Genomic DNA, 23,529 nt, shown 5'->3' with positions numbered 1-23,529 from the left:
CCACTAGCCAGAGGATTCACTTGGCAATGTGGCAGGACAACTAATGAAGGAGTGGCTCTACACACAGTCACCCTCAGGGCTGTGAGCAGGGAGCCCACTGCACCTCCCTAAACTTGTACCCTACTCCAGGAATAGGCAGTTTGGTATGGTGAGGATGAGCAATCCTGAACTAGACATGACTGCCACTAGCTATGTGAATTCTAGTAAGTCAGCCTCTCTGATTCTCAGTTTCACTGTACAGAAATTGAGTAATAAAAGTTTTAAGGTCTCAGAGGCTCTGAAATGATTTCACTCCCTATGACTTTCATGTTTACTCTACTTTTCAGAGAGTTTTGTTGAGGATCAAATAAGGATATATATGAAAGCGCTTTATAAATTTTTATATAAATGCAAGTTGCTGTTATTGTTTTATAGATTTTCTTCATTACACTAGGAAAGTATGGAAACAGTTTTGAGATACAATATAAAATGTTTACTACATGGTGAGGCATTTATATGGGCTATGCCCTACAATTTAACAAAAAATATTAAAATTATCATTTTCTTTCTTATAAAAATTACTCAGGGAAGATGCTATAGTTTTAATTTTTATAAGTAACAGCTTAATGAACAGTTCCTAAAATAAGCATTTCATAGGAGCTGTATCCAAGTTTTCTGGATACAAGTAACCTATTCCTCATACAGATGTCAGCTGTATTCAAAGAAAAACTACATTTTAGAATATCCCTTTTATATTCATTCCTTGAATAATTCTTTAACCTAGAGCAGCAGTGCCCGACCTTTTTGGCACCAGGGACCAGGTTCATGGAACACAATTTTTCCGTGGATTGGGGGTGGGGGATGAGGAAAAGGGAAAGGTTTCAGGATGAAACTATTCCACCTCAGATCAGGCATTAGATTCTCCTAGGAGCTCACAACCTAGATCCCTCACATGCGCAGTTCACAGCAGAATCTAATGCTATCTCTGATGTGACAGGAGGCAGAGTTCAGGCAGTAATGCTCACAGCCCCACCACTCACCTCCTGCTGTGCACCTGGGGGTGTGGGGATAGGGGGTGGGGCAGGTAGGTACCCCTGATCTAGAGAATAAAATGTGAATTCGTCAGTGTGGTATGATCTGACCCAATCTACCTCTGCAAACTTAGTTCTCCTTAAACACATTCATCTCACCTTTTCTAGTTAAACCAAGACTCAAACCACTCCCTAGCCATGTCAAGCACTCTTGCACGTATTGTTAAAAGAAAAAAATTATTCTATGATACTTGTGAAAGCACGGTAAGAAAGGTTTCATTCAGGGCTACTGCAATAGGTACAGGGACGACTGCAATGAGATTTTGTAGTTGGAGAGAAAGATTGGTTGAACTCTAAATACAGCACGGGCAAATGGGAAAGAAGGAAGTTGAGAGAAAAGGAGTAATCAAGAATGGCAGCCGGGCATGGTGGCTCACACCTATAATCCTAGCATGTTGGGAGGCCCAGGCAGGAGGATCACAAAAGTCAGGAGATCGAGAACATCCTGGCTAACACAGTGAAATCCCATTTCTACTAAAAATACAAAAAATTAGTTGGGTGTGTTGGCACACACCTGTAGTCCCAGCTACTTGAGAGGCTGAAGCAGGAGAATTGCTTGAATCCAGGAGGCAGACGTTGCAGTGAGCTGAGATCATGCCACTGCACTCCAGCCTGGGCAAAAGAGTGAGACTCCGTCTCAAAAGAAAAGAAAAAAGAAAAAAAGAATGGCTCCCGGTTAAGTTATCCCTAAACAACTGGGTAAATGGTGCTGTGGAGTACTGGGATTAGGAAGACTTGTAGCAGGGAACAAGGAGGTGGAGGGAAGGGTTTTTGGGACAAAAAATTAAGAGTTCTATTTGAATAGGTAAAGTTTGAGAATATTTTAGCTCTCCTATCCCTCTTTATTCTTGGGACATTTTGTTTACACTGTGATTTCAGAATTTATCACATTCCGACTTAATTTGTTGCATACTTATTTGTCTCCCTAGCCAGACTAGAGGTCCCTGAAGGCAGAGACTCTAACATTTACTCCATATGCTAAGAAGAGGGCCTTAAACAAAGTGGTCACTTAAAATGATTTTAGAGTGAATAAATGAAGTGTTCTACAAATTGTGAGGAATATAAACCAAAGAAGAGAGAAATGCTTACTTTTCTAGTAGTCTCCATTATCTAGAACTCAGCTTGAATAAGGTCAATAGACGTTACAAACAGAACATAAACCCACTTAAGAGTATAGCACTCTAGCATGTAAACTGACTTACATATGCAAAATCAACTCCTACTCTTAAGTCTCCTAGCATGAGCGCTACTGGGCTCATACTTACTAGCTCTGTGTAAATAGCTTTCTCTTATATTGTCCAAAGCAAACATTGACCGATATGACTTGCATCTTTCAGACAGGTTTCCAGTAAAATTTTTATTTTTAAACATTCTATTTACATGATTTGTTTTTGTAGTTATGTATTTCAGATTCTAATAGATTATTTGTACAATCAATATTTAATTATTTATTCACTTTATAAACTGATTTGAACACTGAATAGAACCACAGAATTTTTATGACAGAAACTCACCAAAGCCAGAGCCCTCATTTTTCTGGAGGGACAAGAAAACTCTGGCCTGAAGAAACTGCTCAAGATTCTACATTTAGAAATAGAGTTAGGTCTGAAAATTAGCTCACCTGGTTCCTAAGGCAGGATTTTTTTTCATAAAGTCTGGCTTCTTAATAAAAGAGATGAATTTGGCCATTCTGAAGTGGACTACATATTATGCTTTTGCAATTTTTCTGTTCAGTGATATCTCAATGACATTTCTAAGAAAGATATGCCTTAAAATGAGGTTAGGCATATTAGTAACCAAATGGCTTAATGGCCATGCTTCTGAGATAGTATGCGCAGGTATATAAATAACTCTCTTATGGCCTACATGGCCATGGAAGCTGAAGGGAAATGGAGCCAATCCTATGTATAATTGTGAAGTTTGAAAGGCTTGCCTTTATCATATCCAGCTTTCCCTTTATTCCTTATCTGTCTCAGTGGTAATCCTTCTTCTCATTTCAAAGGCCTTCTTATCTATTCCCTCTGCTATTTCCCTTTACAAAAAATGAAAAATAAAACATTATATATCTACTATCTATACCTTGTTGGGAGACAGACATAAGATACTGCTTAAATGAATTTTAAACAGTATATTAACTCAACCAGATATTTACCTTCTAAGCCTTTAATCCTGGTTTGTGGAATGAAAAGTTTGTTCCAAGACAGTTGGTAGGGATAGAGTGGTGGAGAGAGGTTCCCTCCCTCCTAGTTATAAAAATGACAAGTTCTGAAGCCAAGCCAAGTATCTATTTAGAGTGAAAAGAACAAGTCTAAAGAGGTAGTACATGACGCAGCTCCACTGGAAATAACAATGTCCAATCTATTACTTTGAGTTTCTGGCAGATATCTGGAACCCTCGAAATTAAAAATTTCTAAGGTTTGAGGTATTTGTTATTAATTATTATAGTGATTTGAAATTAGATTTCAAAGTAGTTCAAAGTTAGCTTACACATATTCATCATGTTTACAATATAAATATGTTATATTCATACAGCACCTTATGCTTACAGTGTTTTCATGTATGCTATCTCATTTAAACTTCAACAATATATAATATAAACATCATTTTCAGTTTTCAAATGAAGAGTCTAAGGTTTGCAGGTAATAAGGGTTATAAACGGCACAGCCCAGGTTGAACATAAGAGTTGTGAAACCAGGTATTTTCTCAATATAACATGTAACCTATACAGCAATATTAAAGTAACTTGTATATGTAAATTCCAAATACTTTCAAGGTAAAAAAGTGGTATATATTGTCCCTAAATTTCTAAGTAAATTATGTTGATCTTCTCATACTCAAATTTTCTTCTTATAATTTTTGTGAAAGATAATTGTTTTGTTATTTCCAGCTTTCTTACCTTTCTGAAATAATTCAGTAACAGAAAAAATAATATTAAAAACATATAGCTAGTGACCAGAAAAAGTCATCTTTCAATACTACAAACCTTTCTCACTTAGATATTTTTCCTTGGATATCCTTTGAAAACCATATTCAAACTCATTTAAAACATTAGCCAAACAATTGTATAGTTCACTTCAGTGATTCAGTATAGTTTTGTACAAGCTTTTTTTGCATATTTTGTTAATCTGCCCTTTAATGGGATGTGATATCACTACAGGCTGCATCCTATTTCCGCCAAAATATATTTTATCTTGGCTTTCCTTGAAATGAATTATAACATGGGATTATCCATCTATGATGGGTTCTTTATCTAATTGGGAAACTGAATCAGAGTTAACATCATACAGGCTTAAAACTCATGTTTTGCTAGTTTTAAATTATTATCTGTTAATAGAAAGGTTCAATGTATCTACTGTTACCAGATACAAACTTACTTTTGAAATAAGTTTGGTGATTTTAAGGAAAAATAGATGCTAGAATAGAATTCATCAAGTGTGAAAGTTGACAATTATGAGCTTTATTTCTAAAAAAGGAAGTGACATTGATCAAACAAAATGAGCATCTGCACATTTAAAAGAATTGCCAAAGTAAGAAAGGGGCTCACCGGTCTGAGTGAAACCAAACTGATGTAGAATCTCTTGGGCGGTCAGCATGTTTGACTGCTTTAACTTAGACTGTTGTGAGGAAATCGCTGGTGGTGAAGTAAATGAGAGATTTTTGTTGACCTGTATTAGGAAAAACAAATCAGAAACTACAGTGTAATTTCCTGGATTACTGATGCAAAAATTGGATGAGAAATATTTGTTTATTATACAAACCAGGACACATGGTAAGTTAAAAGGAGTGGCCATGATTTACATGGCTAGTTTATAAAGTTTACAAAAGAGAATCATTTTCATCAAGGAAAAAATATATAACTGTAATGAAAACATAGCTATATGAAAATAAATCAGCCTTACTAAAATTTACCATGGAACTGACATTATTAATAACTTAGAGTGGTCTTAAGTTATGCAAAGAAATGCAAAAAATAAAAATGACTTCTTGATTGTTTCAATTAAGAAACAGTAAAAATGTTTCACATTCACATCTCTCTAGCATTTTAGTGAAATAGCATGTACTTCCTTTTCAGAGATACACAGAAAACACCTGTACTACTCATGTTTATACACATCACAGTGACACAGATAACACAGCTGTAACCTAACTTGCATGTGAAATAGTTTTCATTGCATCAAAACACCTTATTCTTAGGATACTGTTTAAGCATATCGTTGAAATAACAATCAAGCAAAATTTCTGTAAGTAAATACAATGTTGTAGAACATATAAACCTAGTATGATTATCTGAGTGCACACTAGCCTCACAGAAATGAAATGTGCAATAAACGACACTTTATAACTACAGCTCTTGGAGGAAACTAAAGAATAATTCACTAAAAAAGCCTAAAATGTTTATAAGTAAATTCATCTTGTCAATCAGCATTAGTTCCAGAAAAAAAATCTTTTTTTTAATTATTAACAAATCATTCCTTATATCTGCTTTATTACTTTCAAGAAGTGCAACAAAATGTGACCTATTTTGGGGAAATTGATAGTCTGGTTTTCTAATTCACCTAAAAAATGTAATCTATAAATTAACAAAATAATAATTTATGGCATAAAAATATTACCATATTAAAACAGCCCCTTTCCCATTTTTTGTTTAAATAATGAAAACCATACAGAGGACTTCTACTGTGCAAGTATTTAAAAATTCCCTTTTGATGTTCTGTATAAAATAATACAGGGCTCTGGTTACATGCCCTTTATCAGATTCATCATTTCCATGTTTGTAAATTTTTTTTTCTATTTTTTGCTTTTAAACAGTGATAATAAACAGTATATCTCAGTTTAGGTTTTTCTCTCAGAGCGAAGAGATAGCAAATTTGGTGAAAAAGTCAATTAAGACCATATGTTAATACAGTTCTAAAGTACCTAAAATATTATATCATTTCATTAAAAAATAAAAGTATTTTCCAAAGTAGTTGGAGGGGTCAAATACTACATCAGTCCTAAAATATTATCCAGCTTTAAAAATTCTATCAAAATCCACTGAAAACAGATCAAAATTGACTATTTTCATCTACAATACCTAAAACAACAAACTCATTTAATATTTTTGAGCTTCATTTTCCATCTTTAAATGGAGATAAGAAAAATAATATCTATGCTTCAATGGGAATGTGCCAGGAAAGCAATAATGATAAACTGGTATCATAAAGTGCTATTCATTTGTGAACCAAAAAGCACTAAAGAATATTAAATAAGAAAAAGATTAAACAGAATATATTGGCAAGGGCAAACCGTATAGTAGTATATAAGTAAGATATTATATTAATTATTATTAACATCACTAGATGTAAGGTTAATTAGGTATTTATAATGTAGTATGATGATGTAGTCAATTTTTCTGAGTTCTGTGCTTTCAAATGGAAAAGAACATAGTTATCACTTAATTATTTCATTCACTTCTTTTTGGAATCATTTTTCAGTTTTACTTTTTTGTTCTTGAACATTTTTATCTTAAATATCAAATAATGCATTTAAAAATCTGCTGCAAACAGGCGTATGCTGGGGAAATGAAGATATATACACATATATGCATATACATACACACACCTACATTATCCATATATAGATATGGATATAGATATGGATAAATACACACAATAGCCATTTATAGTCTTCCTCTTCAGAAATTTGTGCTAAAACCAAAAAATACCAGGAAAACTAAAATAGGATATTTAAATGCCTCTGTTACAATAAAAAGACTTGCCATTCTTTTAAAACAAAATAAAAAAAAAACTATAATCTATAATTATATGTTCTTCCTAAACATTTTTATAATTCTGATCTTTCTTGACTATTTTTTTACAGACTATTCAAATGTCCATAAAGTAATGAGAGTAGCAACGTAACAGAGCAGATAACTTAATTTCTAAGGTTTGGGGTAACTGTTAATCATTATTGTTATTATTAGCAATTTTATTTGAAATTAGAACTTAAAGCATTTTCAAGGCTAGCTTGTACATATTTATTACTTCATTTAGAGGAAGAAAAAGAATAATAACCATTAAATAGAGTGAAGCAATATCTATTTTTGAAATATATGCTGTGGAAAAGAATTGCTTAATAATTTTACAACAACAGAAAGGTTGGTTAAGATAGTCTACCCTGCGCCAATCTACCCTCTTTTCACAACACACTTTTCTGTTTGCTTCATGCAAAAACCACAGTCTGCCAAAGTCAGTTTAATACCTCCATATTGGAGAAAACTAAAAGTATAAAAATTTAATATAATTCATAATAAAGAAAAAAATATCACCTGGAACTTCTGCCAAGTTAGTCACAAAACTGTTTTGCCTACTCTTTTAGGGTATAAACAGACAAGCAAAACATGCAAATACTAATTCTTTAGAAGGGGGTTAATTTTCATGTTAAAAAACTTGCTGCTCTAAACATAAAATACAATGCACAATATTAAGAAAGCAGACAATTAGTTTCTCTTTTAGAATTTTAATCAAATTCTCTTTGATTAAAATTTAAAAGCTTTGGGAGAGATACAGTACTCATTTCCATATGTACTTACAAGTCTAACCGTTTAGCTAATTTTAGATTACATGCTACATTCATCTGAAGTAGAATTGTTTATGAAATTTCAAGCTGTGAAGACACCTCCAGTTGGTTTTAAATTACAACCAAGAGAATGTTAATGCTGTCTGCATACTTAAAAGTTCACAAATTCATCTCTCTCTCCCAGACAGTTGTTATATTTTTCTACTAATCTGAACAATAAGGCAGATAATATTTTAATCTGATGGCAGTTCTGGTGGCATTAGAAAAAAGAAACCAATAATACCCAGGAAACTTTTTTTGCAAATCATGTATCTGTTGTAAAAATTAAAATACCAGTATCAAAGAAAAAGTTACACAGAAAACTTGAGCCAAAGTGAGGTTCAAGATATTTGAAGTCAGATATCCTTTACATTCTCATAATATAAATATTAAGAGTAGCTTATGCTACTTGTGATTTCTAGCTCAGTAAAGTCAAAGCAATGAGTAGCCTACGGTATTATAAACAGCAAATCAAATATGACCTCTTGGCCCTCAGATGTTTTCTTTACAAACCAGAATAGAGATGTGAGGGGTTTGGAAGAAAACACTGTAACTGTTAAAGAAAAATTTCTACAGCAATAAGATGCCAGAAAATCTTACTCCCAAACCAGTTCATTACTATTACATTAGCTAAAATCAGTATTCAAATTTGAATCAATCACTATAAAGTCTTTTGGGTAATATTTAATCAAGATTTTTGAACCTCTGATAGGTTCCAAGGACTGGTGGTTCATAGATTACTGATATGATTCCTTCATGTGAATTAAAATTAAGATCTAGTCCTGGCTCAAACCAATTATCCAGCAATATTCCTTAGGGTAAAGCAATTTACCTCAATGCATCTTGTTTTTCTCAAAACCTTTACCTCTTTTTCTCTCTTAGTTCACTGCCTTACTTCACAGAGAAAATTTCGGTCTTAAACCCCTGAACTTCTCATTTCCAAACTTAAAAGAATGCACCTCTCGTACCTATCCTCATGTCTTTACTTCTAGGGTCAGAGGAAGAGGAGCATTCTGTTCAAGATTCATCCCTCAGTCCCCTTAGGGATATCCTTAAAGCTCTTCCAAATTCTACTTTCAGGTCAGGCACAATGGCTCATGCCTATAATCCCAGCACTTTGGGAGGCTGAGGCAGAGGATCACTTGAGTCCAAGAGTTCAAAACCAGCCTAGGCAACATAGTAAGATCTCTAAAAAATAAAAATAAAAAAATTAGCTGGGCGTGGCAGTGCACACCTGTGGTCTCAGCTACCCAGGAGGCCTCAGCAGGAGAACTGCTTAAGCCCAGAAGGTCGAGGCTGCATTGAGCCGTGATGATGCCACTGCACTCAGCTTGGGTGATAGGGTAGACACTGCTTCAAAACAAGAAACAAATGGTACTTTCAAATTCCTACTGGCTATTTCCCCACAGGCTAGAAGCACAGACGCTTCTATTTTAGTACAGAAACAAAGAGCAAACAAACCAACTAAAACCCTCCCTCTGATTCCATTGCCTCCTTAAGCTTCGTTAAAAGCTAAACTCCTTGAAAAACAGCACACAACTGTGATCCATATATCTGAATCCTTTAATCTTCAACCGTCTACAACAAAGCTTGTCTCCATGATGAAACTAAATCTGGACTTAGGGTAACACTGGAGTTCAAATGATCAAATTCAGCAGATTCACTTGGGCCTCTATCTGATACCACCATCGATCCTTCTATCTTTGTTTCTGGGGAGCCATATTTTCTTGGTTATCCTGCTATGTCTAGCTGTTCCTCATCAGTGCTAGTTGTTAGAACCACTGAGCTCCTCTTCTTCCTTCACATCACATAGTTACACTGGGCAGGAACATTTTTCCCCAATTCATCTACCTTCTAATGCTGATGTTTCTTAAGTCTAAAACACATCTCCTGATCATTAAGAACTAAACTAACCTTTGCCCCGCTGTTTACTTTCTTAGGGAAAGCTATCATTCTCCACCTACTTGCCAAGGCTAGAAAGCTGGGACTCATAATAGATTGCTCACCACATTCCACATAGATTACTATAGTTTGTACTACTCCTCCAGTTAAGCCGTCTTCCAAATAGTGTCAAAATAATACATCTTTTTTTAACTTTTACTTTAGGTTGGGAGTGCATGTGAAGCTTTGTTACATAGGTAAACTTGTGTCACAGGGACTTGTTGCATGGATTATTTCATCATGCAGGCATAAGTCCAGTATCCAATAGTTATCTTTTCTGCTCCTCCCACTCTTTGCCCTCTAGTAGACCCCAGTGTCTGTTGTTTCTTTTTTGTGTTCCATAAGTTCTCATCTTAATTTGCAGTTATCCAGTTTTGGAATGCCATGAAAAAATAATTACGTTTCTTAAAACTTTTTTTTTTTTTAGAATCCTTCCCAAATAACAGAAAACCACTACTCTATTCAAATCTCAAAAATATCCAATTATATGTTTTAAATAGAATAATTAAAAAATTATTTTCTCTAGATTCTCTATTTTTTAAACCTTTAAAAAATGATTTCAGCGAATAATGTGTTCTGAGGTGAATTTGACTATAATATACATTCTATTTTACCTTTACAACATTCTTCTACTAAACATAATAAACTTCAACTTGGCTGAATTTATATTCATCTAGGTTAGGTGATTTAATAATTCAAAAAAAAAAGATGAAGTTCCCTGGCTTCAAGAAGGTTACAGAGGAGTGTGGAGGGACAGATATATAATGATTAGAAGTGAAAATAGTATTATTTAAAATTTAAAAAGAGAGACAGAAAAAGAGAGTGTGTGTGTTAGTCCTCCCCGAGGCAATTTATAATCTAATGCCAAAAAGAAAAAAAATTAAGCTGAAAGCTGAGTCATGCAAGCAGTTCCTTTCTTTTTATTTATAAGCAGACAGCTACAGATAAAAGTTAAGTATCTCCACAGGTAGCTTCCATGTTCACCTTATCTTTTGGAAAGTGCCAATTTTCTGAGGGCAAGATAAATATGTAATTGACTATTCCCTCACGTGCTCCTTTACTCTTGCAACTTATGGATTCAGTAATGTGACCATACCCTTCTTTTCTCCTCCAGCCTGTTTTTTCCCTTTAAATACTGAAGCCCCCAGAATCATCTTTAGGGCAAGGCAGACCACAGCCTATGTCTGTGATTCTGTGCTTTTTCTCCTGGGTCCTGTCCTTAACCTTGGCAAAATAAACTTCTAAATTGATTGAGGCCTGTTTCAGATACTTTTTTGGTTTACAATTGTTTCTCCTTGCTTGCTCACTACACTGCTTAAGCAAAGTGGTCTTTCTCCTCCTTGAGTATGCCACTTTTCTTCCTAGATTAGGATTTTTGCAGGACATGAGTAGCTCCTTGTCAAGTGTTTCTCTCAGCAAGGCCTTCTATGATCATCCTCTCGAGAGTAGCTTCCCCTCATCATTCTTTGTCCCATGAACTTCCTTTATTTTCTTCACATCACTTATTATTTGAAACTACCTTATTGGTTTCTTTTTAAGATTATTTGTCTCTCTACAATAAAAGGATCTTGTTCACTATTATATTCCAAGCAATTAGAAAAATACTTGATAGGTACTCAATAAATACTTGCTTAAAGAATCCTAGTGGAAAAAACAAGTGAGCCTTCAACAATATAAAAATACTGTAGAAGGGAAAAAAACTCATATAATGGACACCTTGTGAAAATTTATTATCCTAGATCTAATAGATGAGAAACTGCCTAAGTATACTCTGCTGTTAAGATTAAAGACTTTTGTCAAGGGCGCTAGCACGGTATATGGGCAAAGCACTCTTTGCAATAAGCAGTGCTGAGACAACTGGACAGCCTCATGCAATAGAATGAAAGTGCACCTGTCCATCATATAACATATAAACATTAACACAAAATAATCACAGGCCTAAATGTAAGATTTGAAACTACAAAAATCTTAAGAAGAAAACATAGGAGTAAATCTTTGTGACACAAGGCTAGAAAATGGTTTCCTCTATGCAACACAAAAAGTATGAGTGACAAAAAAAAAAATAAACAACTTCATAAAAATTAAAACCTTTTGTTTCAAAAGATACCATCAAGAAAGTGAAAGGACAATCCACAAAATGGGATAAAATATTTGCAAATCATCTAGCTCATAAGACATTTGTATCTAGAATATATAAAGAACTCAAAAGTAAATAATAAAAAGACAAAGAAAATCCCAATTTTTAAATTGGGCAAAATATTTGAACAGACATTTCTCCAGAGAAAATAAAACTACGAATGGCACATAAAAAATGCTCAACATCATTAGTCATAAAAAAAATGCAAATCACAATGATACAACCACCTTTCACCCACTAGGATGGCTATAAAGACGTGAATACAGGTGTTGGTGAGGATGAGAAGAAATTGGAACTTCATTCATACATTGCTGGTGGAATTCTAAAATAGTTCAGATGCTCTGGAAAATGTTTTGGGAGTTCTTCAAAATGTCAAACATAGTTACCATATAACCCAACAGTTCCAGTCCTAGATACATATCCCATAGAAATGAGAATATACATCCGTGCCAAAACTTATACACACAATGTTCATAGGAGTATTACCTTAACAGCTAAAAAGTAGAAACAACCCAAATGTTCAAAAATCGATCAAATATAACAATATGCAACCTATTCGTACAATGAAATCTTACTTGGCAATAAAAAGTAGTGCAGTTGACCCTTGATCAACATGGGTTTGAACTGTGCAGGTCCACTTACAGGTGGATTTTTTCCAGTAAGTTACACCAAGTATGCCAGCCTCTCCTGCCTCCCCTCCCCAATTCTCCACCTCTTCTGCCTCTGACCCCAGTGAAATAGCAAGACCTAACCCTCCTCTTCCTCCTCAGGCTATTCAATGTGAAGACAAAGGAAGACCTCTATGATGATTCACTTCACTTAATGAATAGTAAATGTATTTCCTCTTCCTTATAATTTTCTTAATAACATTTTCTGTTCTCTGGCTTACTTTAAGAATACAGTATATAATATACATAACATAAAATATGTGTTAATTAACTGTTTACATTATCATTAAGGCTTCCAGTCAATAGCAGGCTATGAGTACTTATATTTTTGGGGAGTCACAAGTTATACATTAATTTTTGACTGCACAGGGAGTTGGTCACCCTAACCCCAGAGTTGTTCATTGATACATGTTACAAATAGAGGAATCCTGAAAACATTATTTTGAGTAAAAGAAGTCAGTTACAAATGACTACATATCATCTGATCCCATTTATATGAAATGTCCAGATTAGCCAAATCTATAGAGAAAGTATATTAATGGCTGCCAGGAATTTTTCCAAGAGTTTGTATTTGGAGTGTGTATGTGTAGGAATTGTGGGAATGACTGCTAAGAGATACGGAGCTTCATTCAGGGGTGATGAAAAAGCTCTAAAATCAGATAGTAGGGATGGTTGCAAAACTTTGTGAATATGGTAAAAACCAGTGAATTGTATACTTTAAAAGGGTAAACATTATGGTATGTAAATTATAGCTCAATAAAACTATTACAAAAAAGAAACTTAAGATACTAGTAAGGTTAATCTTTCCAGACACTGATTAATTTCCAAATTAATGATTTTTTTCAATGAGTATTTATTCTACCTTTATTAAATACTAGGGATATGATGATGAATGGCATGGTCCTTCACTCTTGGGGAGTTTCCAGATTAGTAGAGGCTGTTCTCCATAAAGCCTTGCCCAATTTGTGCAGGACACTTTACTCTTTGGACATTCAGACAGCATTGCAAAAGAAGAGTATGCAGCACATTTGTTAAAGAGAAATAGCTTTGAATTGCTAGTCAGAAAATAAATTATATTTTTGCCTCCGATTTTATATACAATGCATGCTTAAGAAGGTTTAGTAATCTTGCAGCTACAATCATTACACCAATCATTGCTATCAGGAACATTTCCTGAACATCTGCAGCCCAAGTCAGAATATAGCTTGTTCTCTTTTCCCCCCCGTCTTCCTTCCCCTTGTCTATATTCCATATCCTGTTGCCTTGTGATAATTAGGTATAAAAGTGATGGGTTCTGACTGATGCTGGACAGCTCAGTGATGGGGTAAGCCTTGTACCTTGTATTTTCTGACACATTCCGCCCTCCCTAAGATGCCCCCTGAGGAAAGAGATAACATCCTACTGTATTCCAAGTGCCTACCAAATGGTAGTAGGTATCTGCTGTATTAAAAAAAATTTCCATTACATTGATATTATATGGAGCAGTCTTTAAATATACTAACACCATTCTAATTCTTTCCTTCTGGATGTTTTACCTTTTCTTTGTGATATATAATTATATCTATTAAATGAACAGATGTCTAATTATTTAACTGAATTTTGGGAGTGGACAGAAGAATAGGGAAGAATGAACACATGTTGCCATTCCAACTTCTTAATTTATTTTCCCAACACCTAAGTTAAAAGTTAGACATAAAATAATCTTGCTTGAAAAAGGAAGAAAGTTGCCATGCTATGCTATGTTGAAAACATCAAGGATACGATTTAGTTGAAATTGTTTAATAATCAAGATCCTTTTTGTACACTACCATTTTTAGACTAACTTGGGAACTTGGGCAAATCACTTAACCTCAATTAACATCAGTCTCCTCCTTTCTAAAACTGGAATAACAATTATATCTAATCAATTTCTCAGGATTATTATACAGTATGGTTAAATGAGAAGGGAAAAGTGAAAGACTTATAAATGAAGAAGAGCATTATCAGTACAATAAATCATTTGTGCACAGACTGTATGCATTTCAATGCTTATACAGTTTACTCAGCATATACCCACTGGAACTATATTGACTGGTATCTTATACAAATTAAATATCATATAAAATTTTTCTCTGATAATGAAATGACCTTGCTGATCCCTTACTGAAAGTATATCTCAAACAATCACTTAGTATTCTCAAATCTTGATCACCCTTACTGAAATCTCAGGTTCCAGTATTATAATTCTTTGATAAACCTGAGCTCCAATAACGAAAGTACACTTCAGATTAACTTTTATAAAGGTTCCAAACTCTATGAATGGTGCATTCCAATTCTTTGGTGCACCACTATACCTTTAAAGTTATCTTCTGGGTAATAAAAGCAACTTACTTTTGCAGCACAGGATCGTATCACCTCCTAAAAGAAATACAAAAAAATAAGGAAGTATTCATAATTTCATTAAATAAAGTATTGACTGTTTTCAAAATACTCAGATGTTAATTTTCCAATAACCTAAATCAACATTTGTAAGTTTCTTCATCCATTATCCTGCAGTTGTCACTCTGCATTGTTTCCAATGAAAGAGACTTAATGACATATTCAGGGTGAGTCTAACTTGCCCAAACAAATGGCAATGAGAAATTTTGAGGGCTCACAGGTATCTGCCTCAAGAAAAACTTGCTCTTCAATCAATAGAATAATAAAATTATATACTAGAACCCTAACAGGTATAAAAGACACATGCTAAGTTAACTGCAATATACAATTATCTCTATAAATAATAATAACCATAAACAGAATTCCCATATTATTTGTATCAGATGAAATCTAATATTAAATAGTAAATACTACTAAGTGATAAAATATATGACTAATATTGAAGGAGCTACAGAAAGGAACTATGTACAATTCTTGGTACAAGACCAAGAAAAGATCATTTTGAAACAGACACTAGTAAAAGTCAATGTATTATGGACAACTTGAAAATCTGCTGCTAAGGAGACACTAAAAATATTCAAGTCCAATTAGGAGTTAACCAGCATATATCATCAGTCTAGTATAGAACTAGTAAAAAATGGTCATAATCAACATGGAGTTCAGAAAAAAAAAGAGAACTAAAAAAGTAGATAATTCAGTTATTTGGAGCATTACCATTTAGTCATGATATAAATCATTTCACTATTTCAAAATTAGCATACTTGAGTGCATGTTGCTGCTGCAGCAATACCTACAGGCATTCTGCAACCCAGGTAAGACCTCACAGGTGGATATTATCTTGGGAACATTGGTATATCTCATTCTAAGTTTTTAGATCCAGAAATTTGATTTTATCAGTGCATCCAGAGTTGCAATTCTAGAGTATCTATTAATGTTTTACCTAGAAATTTCTAAGGGGCAGATACCATGTCTAAAGCATATCAGTAATTCAGTCACTAAAAGGAGACAGTAAAACTGACTGTGGACATGGGAGTCCAACCACCTGGGCTGAATCCCAGCTCCAGTGCTTACTACTTGTGTGATCTTGGTTATGTGGCTTGATCTCTGTAAGCCTCAAATTCGTCTTCCGGAAAATGGAAACAAAACTCATCCCTATAGGATGGTTTGAGGATTAAATACAATAAAATGTAAAGCATTTAGCACAGTGCCAGAACTAGATCAATTATTACTAATAATTAAACAGATGTTAGTTATCATTAATTAATATATAAGGTGATATCTCCTGTGGGGTAGAGAAAATTAATCAATCTTTTTTCAAAATTGGCATAAAACATTTTCAAACCCATCCAATCCATACCCCTATGACTGCTTAGCAATCAACTCTGTGGTCATTAGCCTGGGTTTCATGTTAAATTTAGATAGGGAGAGATCTTGAGTGTTCAGCCTGCCAGAATGGTCTACCTTTTATTATATTATCAGATGTATTTTAATGGATTCTCATTTATTAATCAACTTTTTGTAGGATTGAGTATTCTTAAATAGATACTACAGATTCGGAGCAACTCTGGATGCACTATTACAGCCACATTTCTGGATCTGAAAACTTAGAATGAGATATACCAATGCTCTACAGGATATCGTCTACCCGTGAGGTCTTACCTGGGTTGCAGAATGTTGTTAGGTATTGCTGTGGCAGCAACATGCAGTCAAGTATGCTAATTATGAAATAATTAAGTGATTTATATTATGACTAAATGGTAATGTTCCCGATAACTGAGAATTATGTATTTTTTGTATCCCTTACTCATTAATGCCTAAACATCTATTACATACCTACTGAACTCAATTTATTATACAACTCACTCACACATACACAGAAATAATCATACTCTAAACCTATAACCTAATTTATTAGAAAAACATTCCTATTGTAATAATGAAGTAAAAAAGGAATTTGGGGTCTACTGAAATGCAATTCCAAGAAACAACAGAAAAGGCATAATGACAAAAGGTGGGAATTCAGTTAACCTAAATGCTTGCAAAATATAGAATGAGGCTGCCATGGGAATAAAGATGACACTGTTTTTATTCCCATACATACTAGGTACATTCTGAAAGAAAATACTTGGCAGATAGCACCCAAAAAATAAATTAAGTGAAATCTCTCAATAAAGGAAAAATAACGGTTTTCAAAAACCAAAGCAAAAGCTTTCATTTCCAAAGGCAGCTTCTATCTATCTCAATACCAAAGTAGACATATTCTCTAAATAATTTTAAAAAGAAAAGATATGGAAAAGGTAAATAAAGTAACAATTTGAAGTTTTTTTTTATAATAAATTATCCATTTACTTCTCCCTTGCCTTTGCTTTCATTTTTAAAAAAACATTTTTCTGATTTTATTCTTCCTTTACATCTACTTTCTTTAGTTCTCACATCTTTTCATTTATCTGAGGATGACAGGTATATAAAATTAAATTAGAGAAAAGTTATAAGACTTAGGTGATTCCAGGATATTAAGTTTTATAGTATAAAGACCGACAGACTATAGGAAAGTTGCTTTTTACATCTGTTGGTGAGTTGTTTTTACGTCTGTAGATGAAGTTATTTTGCCATGCAATGTTTTAGAGAAGGAACACATTTTTTTTTCCTTGTGAAGAAATACGTTTCTCTTCATTTTTAAAACTCAGTGTATCTATTCAGACTTCCTTTTAAAATCTGGAACACCATGCATTATTTGATTACATTAAATGTGTTGAAATACAAAGAACTACAATATTGAAATAAATTTATTATAGTTATATATTCTAAAATTTAACTGAGAAATATAATTTTTTTCTATATTCTAACATATATTCTGGGTTTAGGGTAAATCTAAGCCCAGAGATGGAATGTAATTTGCATCCTGGTACACCTTCAAGTCTCTAACTTTATAAAGAAAAGGAGAGAGGAAGAGAGCATAGTCAGAATCAAAGCTGTCTCAATGTATTCCTTGCATATTTAGTTTAAAATTAATTGAGATCTCTATCAAGGGAGCAAGAAAAGGGATAATATTTATTAAGTGACAGACATTGTGTCAGAAGGTAAGAATAAAACAATGAACAAGGCTGCACAGCCCCTGTCTTCAAGGAGCTCAAAGTAATTCTGATAAAAGGACTTCCACTTAATTCTGTTGAAAGTATGGTCAAAGATATCTTTCAGGATGCTTAGGCTTCTTATTACATTTGACCATTTATCTTTGAGAAAAATTTTTTAGGAATTTTCACTAACAAAATGCTACACTACCTTTAACAAAACATCCTCCTCATCATCATTTTCATTATCTGTTTTTCAGTTTTACCTGGTTTCTGTGGTACTTTTCTTATTAGTAGTGAGATAGAACTTTTAAAATATGCTTATGAAACATTTCTATCTCCTCCTTTTAGAAGAACAGTTTATTTCTTTTACTCATTTCTTGGTTAAAGATTTACTATTTTTCTGACTGTTTAGTTTTTTGCATGTTAAAAGGGCTGCTTCAAGACATTTTATATAAATATTTTCCCAGGCTGGTGTTTGTTGCACATATATGTCTGTGTTTGTGTGTGTTATATATACACACATACATACACATCCTTATATTTTTAAACAGAGAAATTTAAAATTCTATGTCAATAATCTATCAAGATTCTGGGAGAGGATTTTCTACGGCTTTAAAAATTAGTATGTTTTTATCCATTTGAGAAATATTTGCTAGCATATTTTCCTAGTTTTTAAAAGGATCTGGATTTTCATATTTAACTCCTTGGTAAATGAGAATTTGATTTAGGTAAGTGACCTAAATGGCCACATATGCATATAAACTGACTGCATTTTTCAGTTAACTCATAGTTACAGGGTTTCCCAATACCATACAAGGAAACAATTCTTCCTTTCCTCACTGATTTATCTTATGAATTTGTACTATACTACTAGTTATTTCAGCTTCATTATTACTTTGGCTCTTATGGAGAAGTTCAAAGATAGCTTAGTTCCTAACAACCAGTTTTTTTCCCCCATCATATCTATGATTTTTCTTTAAAAAAGCTTTAAAAATCAAACCGTTTCACTAGGACATTTCTAAGACACTGGTGTCTTTTCATTAATTGGTCTGGTAATAGATACTTTCATTTTATAGACTGCGGACTTCAGCACAGGAAGGCTTTGTATTTGATCTTTATTATCTCTTTTTACACATGCTTGTCTCTTCTTTGACAACACTGATAAACCATGTGCATAATCTATCTCATATCCATCTCTCATTATCAACAATAATAACTAACATTTATCAGTGGCACTATGTATCAAACACCCTGTTAAGAGGTTTACTTTTAGGGTCTTACTGAATCTGAAAAATCCTGTAAGGTAAGAAATATAATCCTCATTTTATGGCTCAACATAATGGCTCATGCCTGAAATCTCAACACTCTGGGAGCCTGAGGCAAGAGGACTGCTAACTGCTTGAGGCTAGGAGTTTGAGAACAGCCTGGACAACATACCAAGACCCTGTCTCTACAAAAAAATTTAAAAATTAGCCAGGCATGGTGGTGTGTGCCTACAGTCCAAGCTACTCAAAAGTCAGAGGCAGGAGGATTGCCTGAGCTCAGGAGTACAAGACTGCAGTAAGCAATGATTGTACCACTACATTCTAGCCTGGGCCACAAAGGGAGACCCTATTTCTAAATTAAGAAAAACAAAAACAAAAACCACCTCCATTTTACAGATGAGGAAAATTAGGCTTACTTAAACTTATCCAGAGTCACTAAGCTGGCACAGGTTGTAGCCTATGCTATTCCTATGCCTAAGCATCTGGATCCTAGAGCTACACTGTTAACTACAGTTTTCACCTATCTTTTTTTCCTGTATTCTTGTGTGCTTCTGAAATTAGTTTTCTATTCTACACTATTGATCTGATATTTTAAAGTGTCAACTTTCTCTTTTACCACTTGCAATGTGGAATGAATTAAAGCTTACCTTTTGAATTTGTTTAAATTCATTTTATCTTAGATGTCTTTTTAAAATCAAAATCTTGGAACTCTCTTTTCATCTCTTCATTAATAGAAATTGTTTTCTTCTATTTTATTGAGAACACACTCTAAAATATTCCATTTCTTACAGCAAAGCATTTTAAGATATGCTTTGCCTTTACTTACTTTCCATTTTTGGGAAAAGGGGGACAGAATCTCACTTTGTCACCCAGGCTGGAGTGCAATGGCATGATCTTGCCTCACTGCAACCTCTGCCAACCAGGTTCAAGCGATTTCTGTGCCTCAGCCACCTGAGTGGCTGGGATTACAGGTGTGTGCAACCATGCTAGGTTGAGAAAGTCACAGTCTCTATTTCTTTCCTAGGAGATGGAATCATACCCATAAGCTAAATCCTAGGTGTGGTCATCTGGTTCAGGGCCCTCCTTTATCACTAGGTCTTGGGCTAGTCTTTACAGAGAGATCAAGTCAGAACAGCATGATCAATTACTCTAAATTCAGTTCGTCTGTTGCAATTAAGGATTTAGGAATTAGCACCTGAAAGGAACCATAAAAGTATAAGAAGGTCTAATTTTAAGTAATTAACTTACTTCATTAAATGAATATTTACTGGCATGGCAATGTAAAACAGGATAGAAATAGTTCTAAAGTTTCAACAGCATAAAATAAACATACTGTGACAGTTTCAAGTCTCTGTTTGACTAGCTGCATCTTTGTTGAAGAATTTTCAGTGTGGACATATTCATCAATCTGAAAAGAGCCTTGATGGGGTAGTTTTGGACAGGTACATAGGGCATCTTGACTTTGGTGTATTCCAGGTAATGGAAATGTTCCATTGTAGCGTTTGCACATTTCAACATCCTGCTGGGCAACTGAAGAAACAAATCCATAATTAGTTTAAATCATCACAGCATAATCAAATAAGCCTGAAAACTGTAGCATTCAACAAATAATAAAAAACTGCATAACACATCTTAAAAACAGGGTAATAGTAAGACATCACAACTAGCAAAATTTGAAATTATTGGATGTTGTAAAATCATAAGGAAAGAAATATAATTTCAGGTCAGGCAGCATTATAATTGAGCTGTGAAGGCGATGTAAATTGGGATGGGAGAATAACTTTAAATATATGTATGCAGAAAAATATTAAAAAATCAAAGGCATAACAGAATTAAGGGAAATGCTAAAACAATTATTCACAAGCCTCTTTAAAACAACTATTTTCATATTTCTGTATACTTTTTTATACATACATTCTATGTAAGATATCATAATGTAAATAAAATTTAACACTTCTCAACTTAAATGGAAATATTTCTCATATTTCTACCATGACATCATTACCACTATTAATGTTTTACAGTATCTCATTTAATGAAGCACCATAATTTTTTTTTTTTTTAATTCTCTTATACTGACAGTTGGCTCTCTATATCTGTGGGTTCTCCATCCATGAATTCAACCAACTATGGCTCAAAAATATTTTTTTAAAAAAGTAACAATAAAAAATACAGTATAACAATTTATATAGCATTTGTACAGTTTTAGGCATTATAAATAATCTATAGATTATTTATATGTCCACAGGTTATATGCAAAACTATGCCATTTTATATAAGTGCTAATTTTAGCTTCCATAGATTTGGTATCCCAGGGGTTCTGGATCCAGTCCTCTATGGATAACAAGAGGTAACTCTACAGTGTTCTCTGTTTTCCCTTATAGATCATGCAAGAATAAGTACTTGATAGCTGACTTTGTTTCTTTCTTTTTTTTTTTTTTTTTGAGACAGAGTCTTGCTCTGTCACCAGGCTGGAATGCAGTGGCGTGATCTCGGCTCACTGCAACTTCCACCTCCTGAATTTGAGCAATTCTCCTGCCTCAGCCTCCCAAGTAGCTGGGACTATAGGCGTGCGCCACCACGCCCAGCTAATTTTTGTATTTTTAGTAGAGATGGGGTTTCACCATGTTGGCCAGGATGGTCTTGATCTCCTGACCTCATGATCTGCCTGCCTCAGCCTCCCAAAGTGCTGGGATTACAGGCGTGAGCCACTGTGACTTTGTTTCTTAACATAGTTCCTATTTTGGATTTAATTCTCTAGAGTGAGGAAGATGGCTCAAAGGGTGAATGTTTTAATGATGATGATGATGATGATGGCAATGAGCATAGTAGCACCTGTGTGACACTTTACATCTTTTGGGGTGCTATCACATACACATTACCTTATTTGATCATTTAAAACACATGAATTTGAAACATTTTAAAATGCCTGTCTATATATACAAAGGAGAAAAATATATATAAATTCATCATTTAAAAAAGTATTTCCTTAATTATATAATCTTGAAATGGAAATCCTTCCTAAACATAACATGAAAGAAAGAAATCTCAAAACAGGAATTCATAATGTGGAATCAATGGATGAGCCTTCAGGAAGTCTATGGACTACTGAAATTATTATGGAAATGTGAATGTGTGTATATAAATGTTTCTGGAAAGCAGATTCATAATTTTTATCAGGTTATCCATCGATGGATTACATGAGTCAGAAAAGGTTAATAATTGTCAAAATTCCTATGGACCCGGACCAATGAACAGATTTTGTAACACGAACATTTAAAGAGTCTTCATTAAAATAAAAAAACTAGCTAGGCACAGTGTCTCATGCCTATAATCCCAGCACTTTGGGAGGCTGAGGTGGGTGGATCGCTTGAGCCTAGGAGTTTGAGACCAGCCCTGGCAAGACAGTGAGAACCTGTCTCTACAAAAAATTAAAAAATTAACTGGGCAGGGTGCCATGTGCCCGTAGTTTCCAGCTGCTTAGGAGACTGAGGTGGGAGGATCACTTGAGACTGGAGGTGAAGGCTGTCACTGCATTCCAGTGCAGACTGGATGACAGAGCTAATATGATTTTTAAATAATAATATTTAAGAACAAAATATATAAATAAATGACCACAATAAAAATTAAAAAGGAAATGTCATAATAGGTTTCTTCCATTTCTGACCAAAATGGAGTAGGGACTAGATTTACTCTGCTGCTCAAAACTACCAAAAAATGGACAAATTGTATAAAAGAAATAATAACTCTTTCTTTGCAGACATGATTGTCTAGGTAGAGCTAAAGTGGAATGAGGCAAGAGAAGCACACTGGCAGCAAAATTTAAGGAAGTTCTTACTCTGAGGTCCTGGCTCCACTTCTGTGTAAAAACTCTAAATGGAATCTAAAAAACCAAAGAACTAGAATTGACTTTAGCAAGGTTTAAGATGAGATCAAAACACAAAAATTATCTCTACGTCTATATACAAGTAATGAAGAACCAAAAACTGAAATTAAAAAAAAAATATGCCATTTACTATGGAATAAAAAATATGACATACTTTAGAAAAAATGTTCTGAAAGATGTGAAAGACCTGTACACTGAAAACTAAAAATACTGCTGAGAGAAAGTGACAAAACAATTTGTCATTGTGTTCACAGGGTGGCATACCCAGTATTGGTAAGATGTAAATTCTCCCCAAATGAGCTGTAGCTTCAATGCAGTCCCACTCAAAATTTCAGGAGGTTATTTTTGGAGAAATTGTAAAATAAATTCTAAAATTGACATGCAAATGCATATTACCTAGAACAGCCAAAACAACTTTGAAAAAGAACAGAGAATTAATACAACCTGACTTCAAATCTTATAAAGCTACAGTA

General features: G+C 33.9%; 1 protein-coding gene across 8 annotated transcripts in view; it reads right to left on the bottom strand.

Annotated features, from left to right (window-relative positions):
* The window catches only part of AHI1 (Abelson helper integration site 1), a 220,647-nt gene that overhangs the window by 109,933 nt on the left and 87,185 nt on the right, over positions 1–23,529 (bottom strand). For 7 of the 8 annotated variants that reach the window (XM_064360653.1, XM_064360649.1, XM_064360650.1 and 4 more), the window contains 3 exons: positions 20,504–20,700; positions 14,784–14,810; positions 4,615–4,735 (listed from right to left, as the gene is read on the bottom strand). In XM_064360653.1, the coding sequence (XP_064216723.1) occupies positions 4,615–4,735; positions 14,784–14,810; positions 20,504–20,700 (345 nt within the window). The remainder of the gene's footprint in view (positions 1–4,614; positions 4,736–14,783; positions 14,811–20,503; positions 20,701–23,529) is intronic. The other variant, XM_064360655.1, reaches the window with a different exon arrangement.

The sequence above is a fragment of the Aotus nancymaae genome, unplaced genomic scaffold, assembly GCF_030222135.1.
Source record: "Aotus nancymaae isolate 86718 unplaced genomic scaffold, 86718_ANA_hifiasm-v0.15.2.pri h1tg000040l, whole genome shotgun sequence".
Classification (NCBI taxonomy): Eukaryota; Metazoa; Chordata; class Mammalia; order Primates; family Aotidae; genus Aotus; species Aotus nancymaae.
Note: the sequence above shows the minus strand (reverse complement) of the source record. Positions and strands in the feature narration are given on the sequence as shown.